At 36.9% G+C, this 22,371-nt stretch overlaps 2 protein-coding genes across 3 annotated transcripts in view; one reads left to right on the top strand and one right to left on the bottom strand.

Moving 5' to 3' along the window:
* Positions 1-1,789: 1,789 nt before the first annotated feature.
* The window catches only part of LOC129876414 (ion channel DMI1-like), a 28,394-nt gene continuing 7,812 nt past the window's right edge, over positions 1,790-22,371 (top strand). Inside the window, exons 1-8 of one of the 2 annotated variants that reach the window (XM_055951854.1) lie at positions 1,790-2,608; positions 3,925-3,993; positions 4,253-4,873; positions 5,782-5,964; positions 6,427-6,486; positions 6,569-6,772; positions 7,862-8,110; positions 21,579-21,677. In XM_055951854.1, the coding sequence (XP_055807829.1) occupies positions 2,042-2,608; positions 3,925-3,993; positions 4,253-4,873; positions 5,782-5,964; positions 6,427-6,486; positions 6,569-6,772; positions 7,862-8,110; positions 21,579-21,677 (2,052 nt within the window). In that variant the 5' untranslated portion in view covers positions 1,790-2,041. The remainder of the gene's footprint in view (positions 2,609-3,924; positions 3,994-4,252; positions 4,874-5,781; positions 5,965-6,426; positions 6,487-6,568; positions 6,773-7,861; positions 8,111-21,578; positions 21,678-22,371) is intronic. The other variant, XM_055951853.1, reaches the window with a different exon arrangement.
* LOC129876415 (uncharacterized) lies at positions 9,390-10,769 on the bottom strand. Its single transcript, XM_055951855.1, has 3 exons — positions 10,124-10,769; positions 9,925-10,043; positions 9,390-9,833 (listed from the first exon to the last, which is right to left on the bottom strand). Exons 1-3 carry the CDS (start codon positions 10,767-10,769, stop codon positions 9,390-9,392), a joined length of 1,209 nt encoding a protein of 402 aa, XP_055807830.1.

Raw genomic sequence — 22,371 nt, 5'->3', positions numbered from 1 at the left:
TGAACATAATTGTAATCCATGATCATAATTCATACTTGAAATTAGGGTAAAACTTGTATACATAGTCAATTTGATTGAAAACCATGAAATTAGATTGAAAAAAAGCATGATCACACTACTTATATCAACCCATACATAAATCATGAAAGTAACATCAATTAGATGAGTAATTTAGTCAAATATCATAGGATTCATCATGAATAAGAAAACCCAATGCATAATCATTGAAATTATGGCTTTTGAATTGGAAATCATAAGAATAAATTAAGAAGAACCTTGGGACTCCACGGGTGAAAGGAACCCATGGATCAATCCCCACATACCTTGACGGAATCAACTCAAAAATTGAAGAGGAACCTTGTTGAACTTGAAACCCTAGATTGGAATTTGTGGAAGGAACATGAGAGAGATTTTGGTAGTCTTGCCTTAGGGAATTTACGAGAATGAATTAGAATGGGAGAAGAATTTGAAGGGTTGGGTAATTATAGGCTTTGAACTTGGCTAGATTGGAATTTATGGAAGGAATTTGAGAGAGATTTTGGTAGTCTTGCCTTAGGGAATTTAGGAGAATGAATTAGAATGGGAGAAGAATTTGAAGGGTTGGGTAATTATAGGCTTTGAACTTGGCTAGATTGGAATTTGTGAAAGGAATTTGAGAGAGATTTTGGTAGTCTTGCCTTAGGGAATTTAGGAGAATGAATTAGAATGGGAGAAGAATTTGAAGGGTTGGGTAATTATAGGCTTTGAACTTGGCCATAAAAGTGTTTAGGTTCATTGAACCGAACTTGAAAAAAGACCCTTATATCCTTCATTAAATCCGAATTATGGACCTACGAATTAGACTCTACGAGTCATAGATGTGTTGACCAGTCGAAGGAACGACTCGTCCTGTAGGTCCTTGAATCTTTGAGATTTTGGGATTTTTGAAGTTTGCATATGACTCGTCTTTACGAGTTGTCAACCACATTACGACTCGTCCTGTTGAGTCGTAGGGTATAGGTTCTGAGATTGGATAGTTGCAGAATCTCAGACCATCAATGATGACTCATTTCTCCTACGAGTCGTCTACTGACTCGTCAAAGCACTTTCCGCCCTAGCCAAAATTCCAGCCTTAGTCTCACTTCCACGAATACTCTAAGACTCGTAAGGGTTTCTACGAGTCGTAGACCAACTCGTACACTCAGGAAATGCTCATTTTACTTGATTCTCTTTCGTTTCGACTCCTAAACTTTCGGGGTCTTACACTATGTAACAATATAGATAGTGGAATAAATGTTTACACTTGATACACTTGAAATACTTGAACATACTTATTGGAAAAATAAGAGCTCTCCTTTCTTGATCTTTTATTTCTTGCTTCATATTATTACTATTTAAGCTCAGTATTAAAATATATTTCATATATTGTTTTTGGAAAAATACATTTAAACAACCAAAATTATTTTAAAAGTATAACCAAACACAACTCTATTTTTAACCGATTTCAAAAATTCTAAAATAAAGTTAAAAAAATATTTGTAATCATATGTAGTAGTTTATATATGACATCAAATTCATAACTATCTATTTTGAGATACTACACTTTTAGAAGAGATCTGATGATGTGTATCAGGTAAATTAGTCAAGTTGAATTAACTTTATACGTTTTTAAAAATTATGAGTATAAATCATATATCTAAAAAATTATATTCAAATTAATATTCATTCTAGAAAGTAAAATGAAATACAATATCAACTTTAATTATTTTTTTTAAAATAAAGTAAATGGGCAAAACATTTTTTATTTAATGCCAAGAACTTAAAAGCCGAAAGCACTTGGAGACTAGTGACAATGAAACAAACTGAGGTGAGCTCCAACTAAAAAAAATTAACTACCATAACCTTCTGTCTTTCTACTTGAAGGCATGTGATTCTCCCACGGCTTCTCCGTCTCCTTGTACACATTCCATAAGCTCCCCACTTCACTTCTCCCCATAATCCTCTCTCTCCGTGTTGTATACTTTTTCCCCTTCTCTGTATACTTTTTCCCCTTCTCCGGACAATGTCCGACATAAATGGAGCTCCAAATTCCAATCCCAATCCGAATCCCAATCCAAACCCTAACAAGCCGGAGAGACCTCCGTTGCTCAAGAAATACAAAATCATTGCAGACAACAGACCCACAGGACCACATTTCCCCTCTGTTCGCCGTATCTCTTCCACTCCGCCATCCTCCTCCCGCTTCTCCTCTGAATCTCATACCACTTCCGCGACTAATGATGCAACTTTTGGATTTGGCGATCGTGACTATGTTTACCCCTCTTTTCTTGGACCGCATACTACTAGGAGTAGAGTCAACGTCAAGTCAACTTCGAAATCCCAGAGGAATCAGCCGAAATTACCGGCTCGTAGCGAGTCTATGCCTTCCAATTTGAGTTGTGAAGAGGCTGGAGCTAAGGTGGGGTCAAAGATGAAGCCCAAGCCCAAGCTGAAAGCTGAGAAAGATTTGAATGCTTTGTCAATTCAAGTCTCAAATCCAGCTTCTTCGGCGTTATCTGGGTCCAGTTCAGCTAACTTCTCCAATGTTCGAAGAGCTTCTGGTCATAGATATTCGTGGATTCTTTTTTTGGTTGGTGTCTTTATGCTTTTCCCATTCTAATTCCCATTTCTATTTCTGTTCCATTTAATAGTAAGCGTGGAAATCTAAAAACCAAAAAGACGTGCAGAAAATGTAAGCTAGCGTTAGGTCCAAATTTTCCAAATATTCTTGGCAAGAGGCAATTTATTTTTGGGTGAAGTTTTGGTGAAGTTTCATGGTGACTTTGGCCACAAATTTTTTCAAGAATATTTGACTGTTTCAAAAAATATTATTTTATACCCATAAGTTTTAAAAGTTATTAAAAATACCTATAAATTTGTATTGTCATTTTATAATGAACATGTTTCGTTAAAAGAAAACCTTATAATATAATTGATGATAATTAATAATAATAAAATAACAATATGGGTAAGAGCAATACATTATTCTTTTTTTTTGCCAATCTTGTTATTCAAACTATTTTTTTTCGAAGGAGGTAGTAATAAACTATTATTTTATAATAGACAGAGATGTTATTTAATAGTGTTGGTTGACCACGTTAATAGAGTAAGTTGGTTGAGGAATATTAATTGAAATTAATAAATGATGGACATTTTTATAAAATATAAAAGTTTGGGGTAATTTTTAAATTTTTAAAAATTCTCAACTATTAAAACTTGGCCCAAATACTAGTTTTTTTGAGAACTTGGGAACTTGGGAACTTGGATGTTTGCCAAATATATTTGCCATGTAATGGCATGTTATATGGCCAAACACTAGTTCCCAAGTTTTTCTCAAGTTTTTCCCAAAAATATTTGGGGCCAAATGGCACCTAAAATTTGCAATTGATTGCTTTTGGGTAAAATGTAAGGGAGCTAATAAAATGTTACATAGTGGTACAGTACTCTCTCCATCCCATTTTATACCCCTGTGTTTGACTGGATACAGATTTTGAAATGTTAATTTTGAGTTCTATATGTTGTGTTACTGATTCTGGAAAAGCAATTGGAGTAATTATTGACAAGTTGGTTTGGTAAAGAGTACCTCCAAGTTTAAAATTTGTATAGTTTAATGTATTTAAATTTTTTAAAGTACGAAATTTAATAGAAATGAATGATGTCAAACATTTTGAGATGTCCCAAAGAGGAAAGAATGTTATATAAATTGGACAGAGAGAGTGCATAGTAGGATAGTACTATGTTTTACTTTTTTGGTGAATGGGAATTTGTTGCCCATCCAATCTCTTTTTTTTTTCTTTTTGAATGAATGCCCATCCAAACTCTGTTTGCTATAAACGTTTCTGATCTCAATGCATTAGTTTTTTGGTTGTTCTTGATATGTTGATCAATTATTTCCATTTGTTGCAGCTTAAGTTTATTTGTACATTATCTATATCTCACACATTATATTTGCGGAATGAAGTCTCTAAACTTCAGGTATGCTCTCTATGAACACTGTTAAAAATCGGGAATTCTTTTCACTCGTCTTTGTTCACATATAGTTTTCAGTTGTTGCTTATTAAAAGAAACCCGAATACTATGTTGCCAAAATTAAAATAAAATAAGAAGAACCGCTGCTTATTGGAAGAAACAGGCATATTAACCACTCAACTTGTACTCAAATTTTGATCTCTGTTGTAATTAAATAGTTGGTTCTCAATACATAAGTTGAAGGTGAGGATTGATTTATTTGCAGAAGGAGAATATTAGTCTTCGTAGAGTTTGTAGCCATGTTGATCTTGCCAGCGCTGGTATCATGGAGCTTGAAGAAGTTAATTTATTAGTGTATTTTCGTAATGCTGACAGTCGAACAGTTGCTCTGTACATGGCGGTGTTCATCCTCATTATTCCTTTTGCATTGTACAAATATCTTGACTATCTACCGAGAATAATTGATTTCTTGAAGAGGAAATATACCAAAAAGGAGGAGGTTCCACTGAAGAAAAGGATTGCTTATGTAGTGGATGTTTGTTTCTCAGTTTACCCTTATGCAAAGCTGCTTGCACTTCTTTTTTCCACTCTCTTCTTAATTGGATATGGAGGATTGGCACTTTATGCTGTTGGTGATGGCAGCTTTACTGAAGCTATTTGGCTTTCTTGGAGCTTCGTAGCAGACTCTGGAAACCATGCTGATATGGTTGGTGCAGGGCCAAGGATAGTTTCAGTTCTGATAAGCTCAGGAGGCATGCTCATTTTTGCTATGATGCTGGGGCTTGTTTCAGATGCTATTTCAGAAAAAGTGGATTCTTTAAGGAAAGGAAAGAGTGAGGTGATTGAAAGTAATCACATTCTTGTTCTTGGATGGAGCGATAAATTGGTAAGCCTATAGCATAGTGCTTAAAATGTTGCGACTTTTTGAAGTATTATCTGGCTTTTGCTCTATATTTGGGCAGAAAAAGGGTAGAGAAATTAGATCTGGATGGACATTCATTAGATATGGGGTATGGGTAATCTATAATCCGTTCGAAATCCAATCGATCAATATGATCCATAAGAAAGTTTAATCCAGATCCATCTTTCTACAGTCCATTTGATCCAAACATATTGGACAGTAATGAATCATTGGATTTAAATATATACAGCGGCACATTCACCTGCATGTCTGTGCAACATGGTTGTACTGTTGGACTTAAATCTTCCCTTGACTTGTCAATAATATAATCTAAGTTGTTAGCAAGATTTATTCTTCATAGATGATAGTTTGTTTACAGGAATACATTTTATTTCTAGTTAGGGTTTTCAGCTTCTACCTGAACTTTCTTTCTGGTTGATTCTTTTACTACATTAACGGTGCTTTTGGCAAGGTAAATAGGCTTGATATAGGTTTGATTTATATAATTAGCGTACTTTATGTTAAAAAGGCTTGCTGTACTTTTGGTTCTTTATTAATAATGAGTAAAGAGATGAAGAGAGGAAAAAAAAAAGCAAAATTACTCTATATAGGAAATAACAATTTTTTAATTTTCATTACCTTCTCAATTATCCAGTAGAGTGAAAATCTGCAAATTGTTAACAGTAGGCATTGCAAGTAAAATAGTACCATTGGTTCTTGAGAGAGAAAAGCAAAGAGATACTTCTACAATAGCTTTCACGTCATACATTTTGTTTCTGTTAGCTGCTTACATCGCTTGGTAGCCTTTGCTAGATGGAAGGAATTATCTACTTTGATCATGGCTTTTGAGGCTGATTATGACACGTAGGCGTAAAAGTATTTTCTTATTGTAGGGGTCACTTTTGAAGCAGTTAGCAATAGCGAACAAGAGCATTGGTGGTGGTGTTGTCGTTGTTCTTGCGGAAAGAGACAAGGAGGAGATGGAGATGGACATAGCAAAGTTAGAATTTGATTTCATGGGAACTTCAGTTATCTGCAGAAGTGGAAGCCCGCTGATACTTGCTGATCTGAAAAAGGTGTGAGAGTGTATCTGTTTTCTTTCCCTTGTTGACCTTGATGCTCCCGCTTATTCTTTAATCAGTTTTCCCTTCTCTGTGAAGTAAAAGTAACTACTCCCTCTCTTTCAAAAAAAATGACCTATTTTCCTTTTTAATCTGTTGCAAAAAGAATGACCCATTTCCTTTTTTAGTAACACTTTAATTTCAGCTTTCCACGTGACATGTTTAAGGCAACAAGATCAAAGAGCATTTTGGTACATTTGACATAACTTTAATTTAGGAACACAAGATTGAAAAGTCTTTTTTATTTTCTTAAACTCCGTGCCAAGTCAAACTAGGTCATTCTTTTTAAAATGGAGTGACTATTATATTAGGGTTCAACTAGTGTCTTATACTCTTCTTGAAATCCCTTAACCCTTCCTTATTCCTTCTTTATTATAGTTATTTTTCTTTGTTTTTGTTCTTCTATGACACATGCAGGTATCAGTCTCGAAAGCACGTGCAATCATTGTCTTAGCATCTGATGAGAATGCTGATCAGGTGCTTTTTTCACAAATGAATCGTCAAGCTCTAAACAACCAAATAATTGGACTAATTATTCCAATGTTTTTCTTCTCATTAGAGTGATGCACGTGCTCTAAGGGTTGTACTTAGTCTAACTGGAGTAAGAGAGGGGTTGAGAGGTCATGTTGTTGTGGAGATGAGTGATCTCGACAACGAACCGTTAGTGAAGCTAGTTGGTGGTGAACTTATTGAAACAGTTGTTGCGCATGATGTGATTGGGAGGTTGATGATACAATGTGCTTTGCAGCCTGGCCTTGCTCAGGTCAGTTATATATACTTCTGTTGCATTGCTTTTTCATTTGTCTTTCTCTTCCTTTCTTTGGTAGTGATTTACCACTTATGTTGTCGTCTAGACATGCTGTGGTCCATCAAGTTCCTCTTATATCTATTGGCTAATGGCTATAATCATTAGTTTTAAATTCAATGAGTGCACATCAAGAGACTGTATACTTGTGCCTTACATTTCCTGAAAACCTTGCAAGTTCGGGCCAGAAGAATTCTCTTCCTTTTGAGTTCCTTGTTGATGAAATAACAACAAACAATGCCTTTCAAACTACTTCGGGTCTCTTGTAATCCTCAATACCCATTTGCTCCTTTTAATGCTTGTTTCACTATAATACAACTTCAGTATTATGAAAATTCATATGTTAACTTGTTTATTGCTGGCCTTCAACTTACCATAACCCTCTTCCTTTATTTGGAGATTTGAACCAGCATCCGGTAATGTATGCTCATAGTGGCGAAGTCGAGGTCCTTGTGAATCTTTACCTATATTTACCCAGAAAATGTGTGGAGAGAATTTCTAGATTGATTTTAATGTAAACATTTTGATTCAATTACATGTGGTCATTGGATAAACAATTCTGTTGCTATTTCATACTGCTCTGCAGTTGATACTCCTGAAATTGATGCACCATCTGTTTGGACTGAAGATCCAGTATAAGGTTAAGACTCATCTTTCCTTGAGTGCTTTATTTGGGTAATGCTTTCCCAAGCTGCAATGAATGATAATCTGATACTTGCATCTGCATACTGGTTTGTTATTCTCAGTCAATACTTAGTTGATACACAATTCAGATGGAATATAAAAATGGAAGACGATTATAACCATTTACCAAATTGTATTGGAAACCATTATGATACCCACATGACATCTCCACTTAATGTACAACTGAATATCGATGAGCGAACTCATTGTAGATAACAATAATATAGAGGTACCTATTGATTGAATGTCAAAATAGTATAGATTTCTCAATTTTTGCTTGATCCTGTTTTTGGTAGCTGTTAGTTGCTGCGGAAGAGTAATATGTATTTTCTTGTTAATATCCTGTCTCGTCCAATATGGCAGATTTGGGAAGACATTTTGGGATTTGAAAATGCAGAATTTTATATTAAACAGTGGCCTCAATTGGATGGTGCACCCTTTGAAGATGTGCTGGTATCATTTCCAGAGGCTATTCCTTGTGGTGTTAAGGTTGCTGCTTATGGCGGCAAGATTATCATAAATCCTGATGATAGATATGTTCTAAAAGAAGGTGATGAAGTCCTTGTCATAGCTGAGGATGATGATACCTATGCACCAGGTCTCTTATCAGAGGTCAATTTTCTTCTCTGTAATTGATGGTTATCTGGATTTCTGTGGAATTTGTTGATTAGATATTAATTGACTGTACCGTCTTGATACCTTTTATTCTTTTCTTTGGGTTTACAACTCAAACCTTCTTATCATTTTTCAGATCCACCTCCATGTTTCCCTATATTGCTTGAAAAATTTCAAATACATTTTGTTTACTTTGAGATTCAAGCATTTCTGCTGATTTGCTATTGCATTTTGTTCATCTTGCTTTCATCCTTCTTCACAACTAATATGAAGTTCCATTGTCATGTTATTATTTTCTTAAATTTTATGAAGCATGGGATACTGTTCAGTCTTGGTTGAGCCAGAAATACCATATACAATGTCTTGTTTATATTGGGAATTATCGGAGAAGAAATTGTAAAAACTTGATGATAATGGACCAGTGCAAGATACAATTTTATTTTTTGATGGGTGGTACAAGATACATTTATTTATAAGTGTGAGACACATTCCACATACTATATTTAACTGACAATGGATTGATTCATACAACACTGCATTGATACAAAAGATATTAAAGAAGAAAGACTTCTTTGTATTTTAGTATGCCTTAAAATCCCATGAGCAAGGGTTTATTCAAGTAAATCCAAACTAATTAAGGAAAGATATCAATTACAATAGGCTGAACCCATCAGTGACTCCCTAAAGTTGGCACCAACTTTCAGTTAGATACCTCAACTAGGCTTTTTCATTTTAAACACCTCATGCAGGGTTTCGCTGTGTCATTTCGACACATTTTTGATAATCAACTAAAATTACACGGTGTGTGTAACACACTCGCGAATGACGTGGTATAATGACTAATTAAGGGAAGACACGTGGCATTTAAGTACAAAATAATATTTTAAAAATACATTATGAGGAACAAATAATTTTTAGCCAAAAATAATAAATAAAAGTACCTATTTTCTAAAACCCTTCTGCAACTATCCTACCCCTCCTTCCTCCTTTCTTCCCAAAACTTTTCTGGCGCCTCCCCTTAACCCCTAACAGTGTTTTGAGAAGCGAGAAGCGGAAAAAAGCGACGGGGGCTCGCTTCACAGAAGCGAGAAGCGTGAAGCGAAGCGCATGCTTTTTTCAGAAAAAGCGCTATTTAGTATAAAAATATAAAATATGCATAGATAAATAATCAAGAACTCAAAAGACTTAGATTAAAAAGTAACTAGATAGTCAATAATCCTCATAAGTAACAACATATAAAGCAAATGCATAACCAAATCACAAAGAGAGCAAAATCCTATTCTTCAACAAGATCCTCCAACTCTTGAAGTGCCATCAACAAGGGTTCTACTTCTACTTGGTCCTCATCTTCTTCCTCATCGGAGGACTCATCAACAAGAGTTCTACTTCTATTTGATTTTGAACATGAACTTGAACCTGTAGCTACTCTTTTTTCCTTGCCCCTTAAAGTACTCCCTCTAAAACCATAAATATTCTCCTCTACACCACTAGCCGTAGCAACTTCACCATAAGTGAGACCTTCTCCTTCATATACTTCTTCATCTTCATGATTTTGGGGTGCTCCAGTTAACCATTCATTTGCATCATCAATATTATCCAATAAAATTGGATCAATGGTATTGCGAGCATTGTAGCGACGCACCAATGTTCTATTATATTTGATGAACACTAGATCATTCAGGCGTTTTAACTCAAGTCTGTTTCTCTTTTTTGTATGAATCTGCATAGAATATGTAGAAAGTAATTAATGGGAGGACTTTGGACAACTAAGATACCATTTAATTTAGTAATAACGTAATATAGGTTCTCACATGTTCATACACGCTCCAATTTCTCTCGCAACCGGATGAGCTACAAGTTAAACTTTGCACTCTAATAGCAAATTGTTGCAAGTTTGGGACATTATGACCATATTGCATCCACCATTCAACTGTAGAAGAATTATTTTAAAAGTTAATATGTAATAACTTAAAAGTTAAAGCTCTAATAGTTAAATGTTGAAATGCTCACCTGGTGACCTTAAGGTTCTAGCTCTAATGGCCGACTCAATTCCAAGTAGCCCATCAGCTTTCATGTACACACCAAGCTCATCCCCTATTTTGTCTTGCAAAGTTTTATCTAGGATCATCCTCTCAACACATGCATAATATCCCAACCACACTTCTTCAGTTAAAGTCTTCATCTCATTATTTTTATAATAGAGCCCCGGGTTCAAAATATGTCCACCTGCATGTAAAGGTTGATGAAGTTGATCCGTCCACCTTGCATCAATGATTTTGAAAACATTCATATATTTCCTGTCATCATAATTGAATGCCTTTTCAATACTTTCTTTGGCCCTATCCATGGCTTCATAAATGTAGCCCATTGGTGGTTTTTTCTCCCCATCCACCATACGAAGTACATTAATTAAAGGACCACCAACTCTAAGTGCTTGAACAGTGTCATTCCAAAAATATGGACTGATGATGTGTCTCGCAACTTCTTTCCCAAGAGTTTCCTTTGCATAGACACTCTCATTCCATTCAGTGGACATAAACAAGGTTCTCAGATTTTTCTTTTGCATATAAAAACTATGCAATGTCAAAAAAGCTGTTGCGAATCTTGTCTTAGCAGGTTTTACCAAGTTTCTTTGCTTTGTGTATCTCCTCATCATATTCAACAACAGTGCCCTTTGACTGATATAAGAATGTATCTTAACAGCCTTACCAAAAACTATTCAAAAAAATTTAATAGTTAATAAGTAAGAAAACTAACATGAAGATTAAAAAAGAACATTAAATATCAAGATTCAAGTTCACCTATAGAATACGGGGCCTCTTTGAAAATGTCACCAAACATCAAGTTGATACAATGAGCAGCACAAGGAGTCCAGAAAATATGCGGGAACACTCCCTTCAACATGTCACCTGCTTTTTTGTTCTCACTTGTTTTATCGGTCACAACTTGTACCACATTTTCCTTGCCTATTTTCAAGATAGTCTTCTCAAACAAGTTAAACATCTTATTTGAATCAGTAGAAGAGTCACTAGCATCATGAGATTCAAGGAACACACTCCCTTTTGGAGAATTCACCAAAACATTGATGATCATTTTCCCATTCCTTGCTGTCCATTTATCCATCATAATGGAACAACCATACGTTTTCCATTGAACCTTATGATCTTCTACAATTTTGTTTGTCTTTTCCACCTCTTTTTTTAAACAAGGAACTCCTACCTCATGATAGGTAGGGGGCTTCATTCCAGGGCCATATTGGCCTACGACCTCAATGAATTCACCAAAACTTTCGGTGTAGTTAACACAATTGAAAGGCAATCCTGCATCATACATCCATCTAGCAAAAGCAGATACAGCACAGTCCCGTAAAATCTTGCTAGAAGCCTCTAGATCAATAGGTCCACCTTTTCTCTTTTCATTTGGTTTTTGCGAGAAATAGAGATTAAGAGGACCTTTGACATTGCTAGCGGTGGATGACCCACTTTCACTAGTTGAAGGTTTCTTTTTTGAGGGAGGTCCCATTGGCATATTCACTTCAACTTCATCATCCATTTCATCATTATCAACAAGATTAACCATGGATGCTTCAAGATTCATTTGAGTTTTAAATTCATTTTTTTTTCGTAAAATACTCCTTTATTTCTTCCTTCACACTATTCGGGACCTTTGGACACACTTTAACATCTTTATAACCACCAATAAGATGCTTCTTGTGACGAAATATTCCGCCATTATATGTCATATCACAAAAAACACATTTGATTTTTGTGTTACTTCCCATGGCAATTCCATATGCCCAAGCTGGATCCTTTTTTTGTGCCATTAAGAAAATACAACTTACTACAAAAAAAAAATAGAATAATAATTCAGTCACACAAGTCAAATTGTCAAAACAATAATAGAGCAGTTGACAGATGGCAGCAAAATTAATAAAGCAGTAATAGAGCAGCTGAGCAAAATTTTTAAAAAAATAATAAAGCTGCTGGCCTGCTGCAGTGGGTTTTAAGTCAAAAATTGGCCATGAAAGTGGTCTATGGGCTCCACTTTTTGATAAATTCCCTTTATGCAGTTAATTAAACATCCAATAACCATTCTCCACTTCATATCACCAGCCCACTAGCCTAATAAAACAGCTGCAGCAGTATTAAAAAAAATAAAGCAGCTGCAGTGGGTAATAAAGCAGCCCTTGTTTTGTGTAATAAAATCACTATAAAAAATTCAACCAAATTTTTCAGCTCAACAAATTAATTAATATTATATGATAAAATGATTTATGAGAAAAAGAAAATCATGATACAGATATAAAAAAACAGAGCATAGCTTAACAAAACAGAGGTCACTGAGAACCCAAATCAAAAAAAAGGGGCCAAAACATACCAGTAGCTGCACAGAACTGCACTGCTGGCTGGATAGAAACAGAAAAAGAAGATGAGAAGAAGTGATGAAGAGAAAAAGAGAAGAACATCACAGCGGCAGAAGCTGAATAAAAATAAAAATAGAAAGAGAAAGAGAAGAAGAGAAGAAGAGAAGAAGAAGAGAAGAAAAACTAACCTGGTTGAAGTTTGAACTGACGAAGTCTCGAAGAAGTCACAGCAGCGAATAATTAATTGTAAGTTTACAGATTTGTTCTTTTAAAATAAACCCTAGTGCCGCTTTTAACAAATAAGCGCGCTTTTTTCTCGCTTCTACATGAAGCGCGGTTCTCGCTTCTTCCATGAAGCACATGCTTTTCTGTTTTCGCTTTGCTTCACGGTATTGAAGCGCTAGTGCCTCGCCTCGCTTCGCTTCACACTTAAAGCGAGCGCTTTAGCGCTTTTTCACAACACTGACCCATAATTTCTTCTTTTTTTTTTCTTTTTGGGGTTTTTATTAGATTTAGATTTTTTTTTGGTGCTATGCATTATTTGTAGGTTGTAGCCTCTCCCGTTTGGAATGAATATCTGCAGATGTGAACTTGGTGGGTGTGATGGGTCTACAATGGTCCGTAGTACTAAAATCGAGAGGTTATTCATCTGCTTCTGTTCTACAAGAGTATTTATGTGATTGGAGGGGTTATAAATTCTTCTCAAAATCATTCACTAGCCATCAATCACCTATCTCACTTTCCAGCAAACAAGATAATAATAGTTGCAAGTGTTGGGTCTAAAGAAAAAGGAGGAGAAGATGGCGGTGGTGGTGATTTCAAATCTGGTGATGATGGTGGTGGTGATGCCATTGCTGGCCCAAGTGAAACCATAACATGGCATGTACATAGAGCATACATCTTGACATGAGCCTAATGCATAATTTAGAAACATTTGAGAGATACGTTGAACATAAGGCAATTAGTCTTTCGAATAAAGTGCTTTTCGTAAGTCATAGTTTTATGTTCATAAAGTGACACTGTCACGGCCCAAGCCTAGGGTCTAGATGTGACACAGCGAATGAGGAATCCGGAGGTACCTCACCCAAGCCTCTTAACATTCAATTAGCCTTTCATAGGTAATGACGTCGAATAATAAGCGGAAGTAAGAGAGACAACGAGACTAAGGGAGAATGTCATAGAATAAAAGTCATCATCAACCTTAGATCATTGTACATTTGTGTCCAAACATACCTCTACTAATAGGCTTGGCGGGGGCTAAGAAATGTCCCCAGCTCACCCTCAAAATAAGTGTCAAGAAATGCCATAATAGAAGTCTTAATATTCTACATAACATGAGCTAGAATAAAAAGGATGTTATTCCCGTAACATGAGAACTCACCACAAGCAATCTTCAAACTAATGAGAGCTAGCCACATGGAGGAGATCGAGGAGGAACACCGGTCCCTACATGGTGATATTATGTAGGCAAAAGAGTATGCGTTAGTACTTTCAATGTACTAAGTATGTAGGCATGCAATACAGTGTAAAACATTAAGGACATTTATAAGGTAAGTACGTAAATGAGTGCATGCATAGTTCAAGTAGATAGCATTTAAATCATACATATGTGGGAAGAAGACTATAACTGATATTAAGACCATGTGAGCTATAACATGGAATCCAACGTAATCCCCACATTGGAAGAGGGGAGACTACTTGCCAAGGTAGAACTCCGTCAAATTTTACATTCATTTTTTAACTTTAACTTTAAGGGCTTTTGTGGATCTACTAGCCTAAGCTTACAAGGGCTCTTATGTTGGCACATAGTTAATGATACAAGGGGTTGCTACTAGGATTTCCTTACCGAATCCCACCTCAATGCCCCATTCGGTGCTAAGTCAAATTCCAAAAAATAATATATCATAATAACATAAGCATACATATAGTTTGAGACTTCAAATCATCATTCGGTAGAATAGCTCATTAAAACCTTTATTGATTCAAATGTGAGAATTGTCCTTATCACATGAAATCCATTCTTTGGCTAAGAAGCTCTTTAATCATCAATCAATCATTCTTTCATTTCATAAGATTCCTTTTGATCATAAACATTTGTTTTCATAAAACATTCATTTTGAAGTCAAAGCTCTAAAATCAACACTTCATTGAAACATAGTTAAACTAGGTGGGTTCTATTCAATCACCTTCAAATCATTTAAAGCAATGATAGTAGGCATGAGAGTAATGGAAATACATCACTTAAAACATCTTAAAACAACCCACCAATACACTTTAAAGCTACTTTCATACCTTCATATAAGGACCTTGATAAATCATCCATATCAAACAACCCCTCATGAAATCTGATCGGAAGACCCTACGAATCACCTTTATGAGTCGTCAAAAAGTTTATGGGTTGTAGACCAAATTCGTCCTGGCAACCCTTGAAAAAAGCTGTAAAATGAGCCTCTGATCTTTGTTTACGACTCATCTTTATGAGTCGTAAACATTTCTACGATTTGTAGCTTTTTCCTACAAGTCATAATTCAAGGTCGTAAAATTTCTTATTTGGCAGTCTTTAGTAAAACGGTCATACCTTTTTACTTCGAACTCCAAATAAGTCAAACTTGGTGGCGTTGGAAAGTGGACTCAAAGACCTTTAATTTGATAGTCATGGGCTACCTAATTCTTTATATTCTAGGAAATGTGATTGTTTGAAGTTGACCCAAGTAAAATCTTTCACCAAAACTCCATCGATAAGGAAGCTTTCAACTCAATTTTGTGGTAGAGGGTTCTTGTGACCTTAAAACATCTCCAAATCTATTCCCACACTTAAGAATTGACCTTAACATCTATGCACAATTAAGAATCACCCTTTACGACACTACGGATGGCTTCTACGACTCGTTATTTAGTCTACGGGTCACAATATGAGTCGTCAAAGTAGTACTCCAAAATCATAGGCTATTGGAATGAAACTTGGTCCCTGCGACTCATCCTTATGGGTCGTCAACTCTCCTGCGAGTCATACAAATGACTTGCCAATTTTCCTCTTCACTTGGTCAAAAATCAGGACTCAGGACCCAATCCTATGAGTCCATTCTATGACTCGTAACTCATCGTACGACTCAACCTATTGAGTTGTTTTGAAAGTACTGAGGTTTGTCAATTTCACAAAATCGACATTTCCCTCTTCACTTAGTCAAAAATCAGGACTCAGGACCCAATCCTATGCGTCCATTCTACGACTCTTAACATCCTATGACTCGTCCTGTTGAGTTGTTTCGAAAGTATTGAGGTTTGTCAATTTCACAAAATCAGAGATCAACTCTACGACTCACTCTACGAGTCGTCACCATTTGTAAGAGTCGTAACCTTGACTTGTGGATTCACTTCCATACTTACCAAATTTTCCAACCCTCAGGGTCAACCCTATGAGTCACTCCTACGACCCGTAGGAGTTCCTACGACTCGTAGGCATTGGGACAGTCCATTTCTCTTGAAATTTTCCTTCGTTTTGAATTTTCAACTTTCGGGGTCTTACAGACACAAAGGTCAAAACTCGAATACATGACATAAAGAGCATATTGACTGGCCATTTGTGAATCCTCTACATGACTAAATGTTGTCTATTAGGAAAGACTCGGTATGACCCACAAACTCAAGCAAACTACAACAACAACAACCTAGTGAAATCCCACAACGTGGGGTTTGGGGAGGGTAAAGTGTACGCAGACCTTACTTCTACCAAGATAGGACGTCTGTTTCCGGGAGATTCTCGGCTAAATAAAAGCATTAAAAAAGGTTAGATAAGGTTAAGAAGTTCAAAGCGATACGGTAAAGAAAATAACGAGAGCGATACAAATAAAATAAAGTAATCAAAGTACAGAAAGTAATAGAAAGATAATAGCAGAAATCAGAGCACAAGAAAATATAGTACGCTAATGCGCCTACTAATAAGGTAGAATAACGTGACTATGTACTAGCCTTCTACCCTAATATGGGTCTTCCACACCCTCCTATCTAAGGTCATGTCCTCGGTAAGCTATAGCTGCGCCATGTCCTGTCTAATCACCTTTCCCCAATATTTTTTCGGCCTACCCCTACCTCTTCTGAAATCATCCATGACCAACCTCTCACACCTCCGCACTGGGGCATCTGTGTCTCTCCTCTTCACATGCCCAAACCATCTCAGTCGCATTTTTCACATCTTGTCTTCCACCGAGGCCGCTCCTACCTTGTCCCGAATAGTCTCATTTCTAATCCTGTCGCTCCTGGTATGCTCACACATCCATCTCAACATTCTCATCTCGGCAACTTTCATTTTTTGAACGTGAGAGACCTTAACTGGTCAACACTCCGCCTCATATAACATAGACGGTCTAATCACCACTTTGTAGAACTTGCCCTTAAGTTGTGGTGACACCTTCTTGTCACATAGCACACCGGAAGCGAGCCTCCATTTCATCCACCCTGCCCCAATACCAAGTTCTTCCATAAAGTAGCCAATTCGCACAAAAGATTCAACAACATTGATCAACTGATGATACAAGGGGAAATTACCGAGGAACCAACTAGAATAGAAGAGGCTATCATTGAGTTCTATCAGAACTTAAATGGAGACCTACCAATTTATGTCCCGACTGTCCAGTCTTGAATGGGGAAGAGAAAGAGTCTTTACAGAGAAGCTTTGAAGACGAGGAAGTCCTCAGATGTTTGAAGTTATGTGCTACTGATAAGGCTACTGGGCCAGATGGCTATACTATGGGTTCCTTTATCAATTGTTGGGAAGTAGTTAAGCACGACATCATGGAGGCTTTCCACAATTTCCATAAGCATGTTTTCTTTGAAAAAAGCTTCAATGCTACTTTCATTGCTCTTATCCCAAAGAAGAAAGGTGCCAAAGAGCTTAGAGATTTTAGGCCTATCAGCTTAATTGGTAGTATCTATAAACTATTTTCCAAAGTATTCACTGAAAGGACGAAGGGGGTGATCTCTAAATTTGTAGATGGTCATCAGATGGCCTTCATCAAAGGCAGACAGATTATGGATGCCGTGCTAGTGGCCAATGAAGTGGTGGATTCCAGTATGAAAGATATGAAGCCAGGGATCCTGTGTAAACTGGATATAGAAAAAGCCTATGACCACGTGAATTGGAACTTCTTACTCAACTTGATGGAGAAGATGGGATTTGGACACAAATGGCTTCACTGGATCAAATTCTGTATTTCCACTGTCAGCTTTTCCATTCTTATAAATGTTGCTCCAGTTGAATTCTTTAAATCTCAAAGAGGTCTTAGGCAAGGGGATCCTTTGTCTCCCTTCCTCTTGTGATTTCCATGGAAGGACTTAACAACATGTTTAAGGCAGCCAAGGTGAATGGATGGATAATAGGTTTTGAAGTAGCTAAAAATTCTTCGGAGAGTATGGAGGTGACGTATCTACAATATGCTGATGACACACTTATTTTTTGTGATGCTGATAGGGATCAACTAAGACATCTCAGGGTTATTCTTGTCCTCTTTGAAGGTATTTCAGGACCATGTATCAACTAGAGGAAGAGGGGAGGGGGCAGGGGGATTGACTCTCATCAACTCCTCACTTGATGCCCTTCCAACATATATGATGTCTTTGTTCCTTGTTCCTGCAGGGTTCATCAATAGTTTGGATAGCATCAGGAGGGATTTCTTATGGAATGGGAACTTAGAAAGAAAAAGGTTTCATTTGGTAAAGTGGAAAGCAGTTATATGTGGCAAGAAGATTGCTGGTATAGGAAACAAGAATCTGAAAGTTCACAGCAAAGCCCTAAGGATGAAGTGGTTTTGGAAGTATACCTCAGAACAACATCAGTTTTGCCAGAGAATTAACAAACCCAAATATGAGCAAGAGGATAATTGGATGACCAAGGAAGTCATCACACCTTATGGGGTTAGTCTTTGGAAGTCCATTAGAGCATTATGGAGTGAATTGCAAGGACACTCCAAAATTAGAGTTGTAGATGGGAACAAAGCCAGCTTTTAGAATGATAAATGGCATGAGATTAGTATTCTGAAACTGGTCTTCCCAGATATTGACAACATAACTCTCCATCACTCCAAAACAGTTGCAGAGACGTGGTGAGTGCAGGGTTGGAATATCAGATTTAGAAGGGATATAACTGATTAGGAAGTCCAGAGAGTGGCTGATTTTTTAGTGCTCTCGATCAGTTCACAGGACTACAAACTAGTGAAGATACATTTTGGTGGCAAGGGAACAGTAAGGGCTCCTACAGGGCCAATGTAGCATATCATCTCATGAACCAGTCCAACCTCCAGATTCATAATTGGCCATGGAAGGAAATTTGGAAAGCCAAAATCCTATATAAAGTTTCTTGTTTTGTGTGGTTACTAGCTAGAGAAGTTGTCCTCACACTAGACAATTTGATGAAGAGGGGAATGCCCTTGGGCTCTAGATGCTTCATGTTCAAGGAGAATGCAGAGACAGTAAACCACCTATTCCTACACCTACAAGTTCACAGACATGATTTGGAGTATCATTTTGAACCTTAAAGGCATAGCATGGACCATGCTGCGAAAGGTTTCTGAAGCTCTGAGAAGTTGGGAAGAAGCAGGCTCAGTAGCAAAGGACAGAAATAGATGGAGACTTATCCCTGCATGTATCTGGTGGACATTGTGGAAGGAGAGAAATTCTAGGTGCTATGAGGGCGTAGAGAATTATGTGCTGAAGATTAAGCTAAATTTTATCGTACTGCTTTTTTTGGTCTAATCAGTTCTATTCTAAGGACACTATTTCTATCATTGATGTCCTTGATTCATTATAGATAGAACGGAAAAGGGCCTAAAATGCCCTCAAATTATTGAAAATGTAAAAAAATGCCCTCCATCCACTTATTGGGTCTAAAATACCCTTGTCATCCAACTTTGGGTCCAAAAATGATCTTTTCTTTAACAGAATTTTACTTAAATAATTTGAATAATTTTTTTAAACACGTGGTGACCATCTATTGGTTATAATTTAATTATTTAAGTAACTGGATGTAGAACTTCTGTCATCAAAAGATCCGGTATAAAAATAAAATAAAATCCAGCACAATCTGCATCTTTAAAAGTTTCTATAAGGAAGTGATCATGTTTAGAGAAAAGAAAATCTTTTACTATGCACACTTTAGATACCACAAAGTGTGAAAGACAACTTGCATATGAGGATTTCGGGGATAATGAATGAACTTACTCACCAAGCTAACTGAATAAGCTATGTCTGGTCTAGTGTGAGAATAAATGGGTCTTCCAATCAACCTGTGATATCTCTCTTATCAGCTGACTGACAAACCATTGTTTGTTACTTGTGATTGCTTCTGGTAGGTGGTTTTGCTAGCTTGCTACCTGTCAATACCAGTTTCTTTCAAGAAGTTATATACTTCCTTTGAGAAATAAATCTTCCTTTATTTGATCTAGCTACCTCAATTGTAAGAAATATTGCAACTTTCCTAGATCTTTGATCTCAAATTCTTGTGCTAACTTTTCATGATGTTGGAGGATTTTCTGGGGAACCAACAAATTGGCCATAGCTGTGCAAGTTGAGGTGAATTGGTGAAGGTTGAATTAGGTACTGAGAGGTTGAGTGGTGGAAATGTTGCATTTGATATCACAACATCTCTCTAGCCTTTACACAGTAACACAACGATCAATAAAGCTTTATGGGTAGGGGGGAAGTGGAGGGGGCTGGAGAAGAAGAGGCAGGGGTAAAAGGCAAGAAATGAAAAGGGAATAAAACAAGCATAACAAAAAACGAAAAAAAAGCCAACATTAATTGATACATGGCAAGAAGGGGAGCCTTGGAGTAACTGGTAAAGTTGCTGCCATGTGACCAGGAGGTCACGGGTTCAAGCCTTGGAAACAGCCTCTGGCAGAAATGCAAGGTAAGGCTGCGTACAATAGACCCTTGTGGTCGGGCCCTTCCCCGGACCCTGCGCATAGCGGGAGCTTAAGTGCACCGGGCTGCCCTTTTTTTATTAATTGATACATGGCAAATAAGGATTGGTGCGTGACATTGCTCTCTTTGTTAAAGTTGGGATTGACCGCGAAAAGATGTAATAATACCACTTTCGAAATTGTTTAGTGGGGGGGGGGGAGGTTATAGGACCCCCACAAAGTTTAAGTATTCTTCTGGAAAAATGGGACAACTCTAGGGAATAATATGTTATTATTCCCCCTTTAGTCAATGAGGACATAAGTACACACAATACTACATCTATACATATTCAACTAGTCTAAGTAACTATCTTACATATATGTAATTTCTTGAATATAATGTTCTTATTGTGCAAGTAGCTTTTTTGGAAAAAAAGTTGATCCTAAACTGTTGTCATTGTATTCTAGATTTTTAGAGAGTTTCTAGCATGAGCTTCTTGACAATGAAGCTTAAACTATTTTTGCTCTAGTGATGTTAGTTGGTTCCTTTATCATTGTTTGTCACTTCTGGTAAAGTATGACAATCATAAGATATGACAAAGATAGAGATGAAGTAGAGCACTTTTTTTTGGGATGGTAAATAGAGCACTTTTCTTGCATAAATATTAGGATGGTATTAGCCTTTAGGTCACGCTCTCTTATTATAGTCTTGAGGATTATATCTTCTGATATTGGTGGTCCTTTAAGTTACAGGTAAGATGGGGGAGTTTTTGTTGGCAAAAAAATTGCAAAGATCATGTATAGGAACCTGTTTCCTACCTAATAATTTTTGCTAGTGTTGGTTTGTTTTTGGTTAAGGTATTTTTACTAGTGTTGGTTATTGTAGCTTTTAGCATCAAATTAAGGTGCTTTCCAGTATTCTATTTCCTTTTTTGAACTGAAGGCGTTTCTCTTGTGTGAGAAAGAGAAAGGTAAAACATTAGTTCTATTTGCAGGCAATATAGTTGATAGTTATTTTAAATGATTAAACAAAGACAGGAATTGAGTCGTGTATCACCATTGCTTGTATAATCTGAATTTTGTGAATCTACTGGTTGCTCTCTTCCATAGGTCAATATTTCTGATCCTTGTCTGATGATATTTCAACTAATGCATGGTTGACATTGGCTCAGTTTCTGTATTTGCTTATATAGTGGCTTGCGTATTGCAGGTAAATAAAGGCCTATTCCCTAGGATAACGGATCCTCCAAAATATCCAGAAAGAATCTTATTTTGTGGCTGGAGACGTGATATTGATGATATGATTATGGTACCCTACATCTTCATCACCTTTTCTCCTTTCAATGTCTCTGTGTGTGTGTCGGAATATGTGACTAACAAGGTCTAAAAAAACAGAGAGGGTAGAAGCTGCTCCACTGCTTCACCCTTAACCAGAGGTCTCAGGTTCGAGCCCTGGGAATGGAAAAAATCCTGTTGGAAGCGCCACCCTCGAATGGGCCCTGCAGTGCGCGATCCGAATCTAGTCGGGCTCCACGGGCTCCGGACACCGGGTGGAAACCAAAAAAAAAAAAGAGCAGGAATTTAGAAGTAGCCTCTTCCATAATCACATAGTGGGGTAAAAGGTTTTCTAAGAGTATACAACCCTTTATTAATCTGATTGACATTGATTCCACACCTAAACTATATTTGTGTAAAGTCCAAGTACTGTGCACTGTTACAGGTTTGTAATAGATTCTCAAGGTTTTCCAGCACTTCAGAAGGGATTTAGGGGGAGGGGAGGGTGTGTGGGGAATACTTCAGTCCCTGGAATCATGGTATAGTGCCTTGAGGAGTTGTTTTGTTCACATACTAGTTATACAGTAATTATAATGCAGCAGTTAGAAATGAAGGGATCGTTATGGGTGATTAATAATTAAGGGGCCGTTTGGTAACTGGATAAGAGTCGAGTTATTTAGGTATAAAATATTGCATAAGTTTTACCATGTTTGGTAGCATTTTTGTGT

The sequence above is a fragment of the Solanum dulcamara genome, chromosome 12, assembly GCF_947179165.1.
Source record: "Solanum dulcamara chromosome 12, daSolDulc1.2, whole genome shotgun sequence".
NCBI lineage: Eukaryota > Viridiplantae > Streptophyta > Magnoliopsida > Solanales > Solanaceae > Solanum > Solanum dulcamara.
Note: the sequence above shows the minus strand (reverse complement) of the source record. Positions and strands in the feature narration are given on the sequence as shown.

What these genes read in the sequence shown, in the direction of transcription:
- LOC129876415 (XM_055951855.1), bottom strand. Translation starts at nt 10,769, where the DNA reads ATGATGAGGAGATACACAAAGCAAAGAAACTTGGTAAAACCTGCTAAG. An exon ending in TAGAACCTTAAGGTCACCAG is followed by an intron (nt 10,044 to 10,123) that starts GTGAGCATTTCA and finishes ATTCTTCTACAG; the next exon opens with TTGAATGGTGGATGCAATAT. An exon ending in ATTGGAGCGTGTATGAACAT is followed by an intron (nt 9,834 to 9,924) that starts GTGAGAACCTAT and finishes TATTCTATGCAG; the next exon opens with ATTCATACAAAAAAGAGAAA.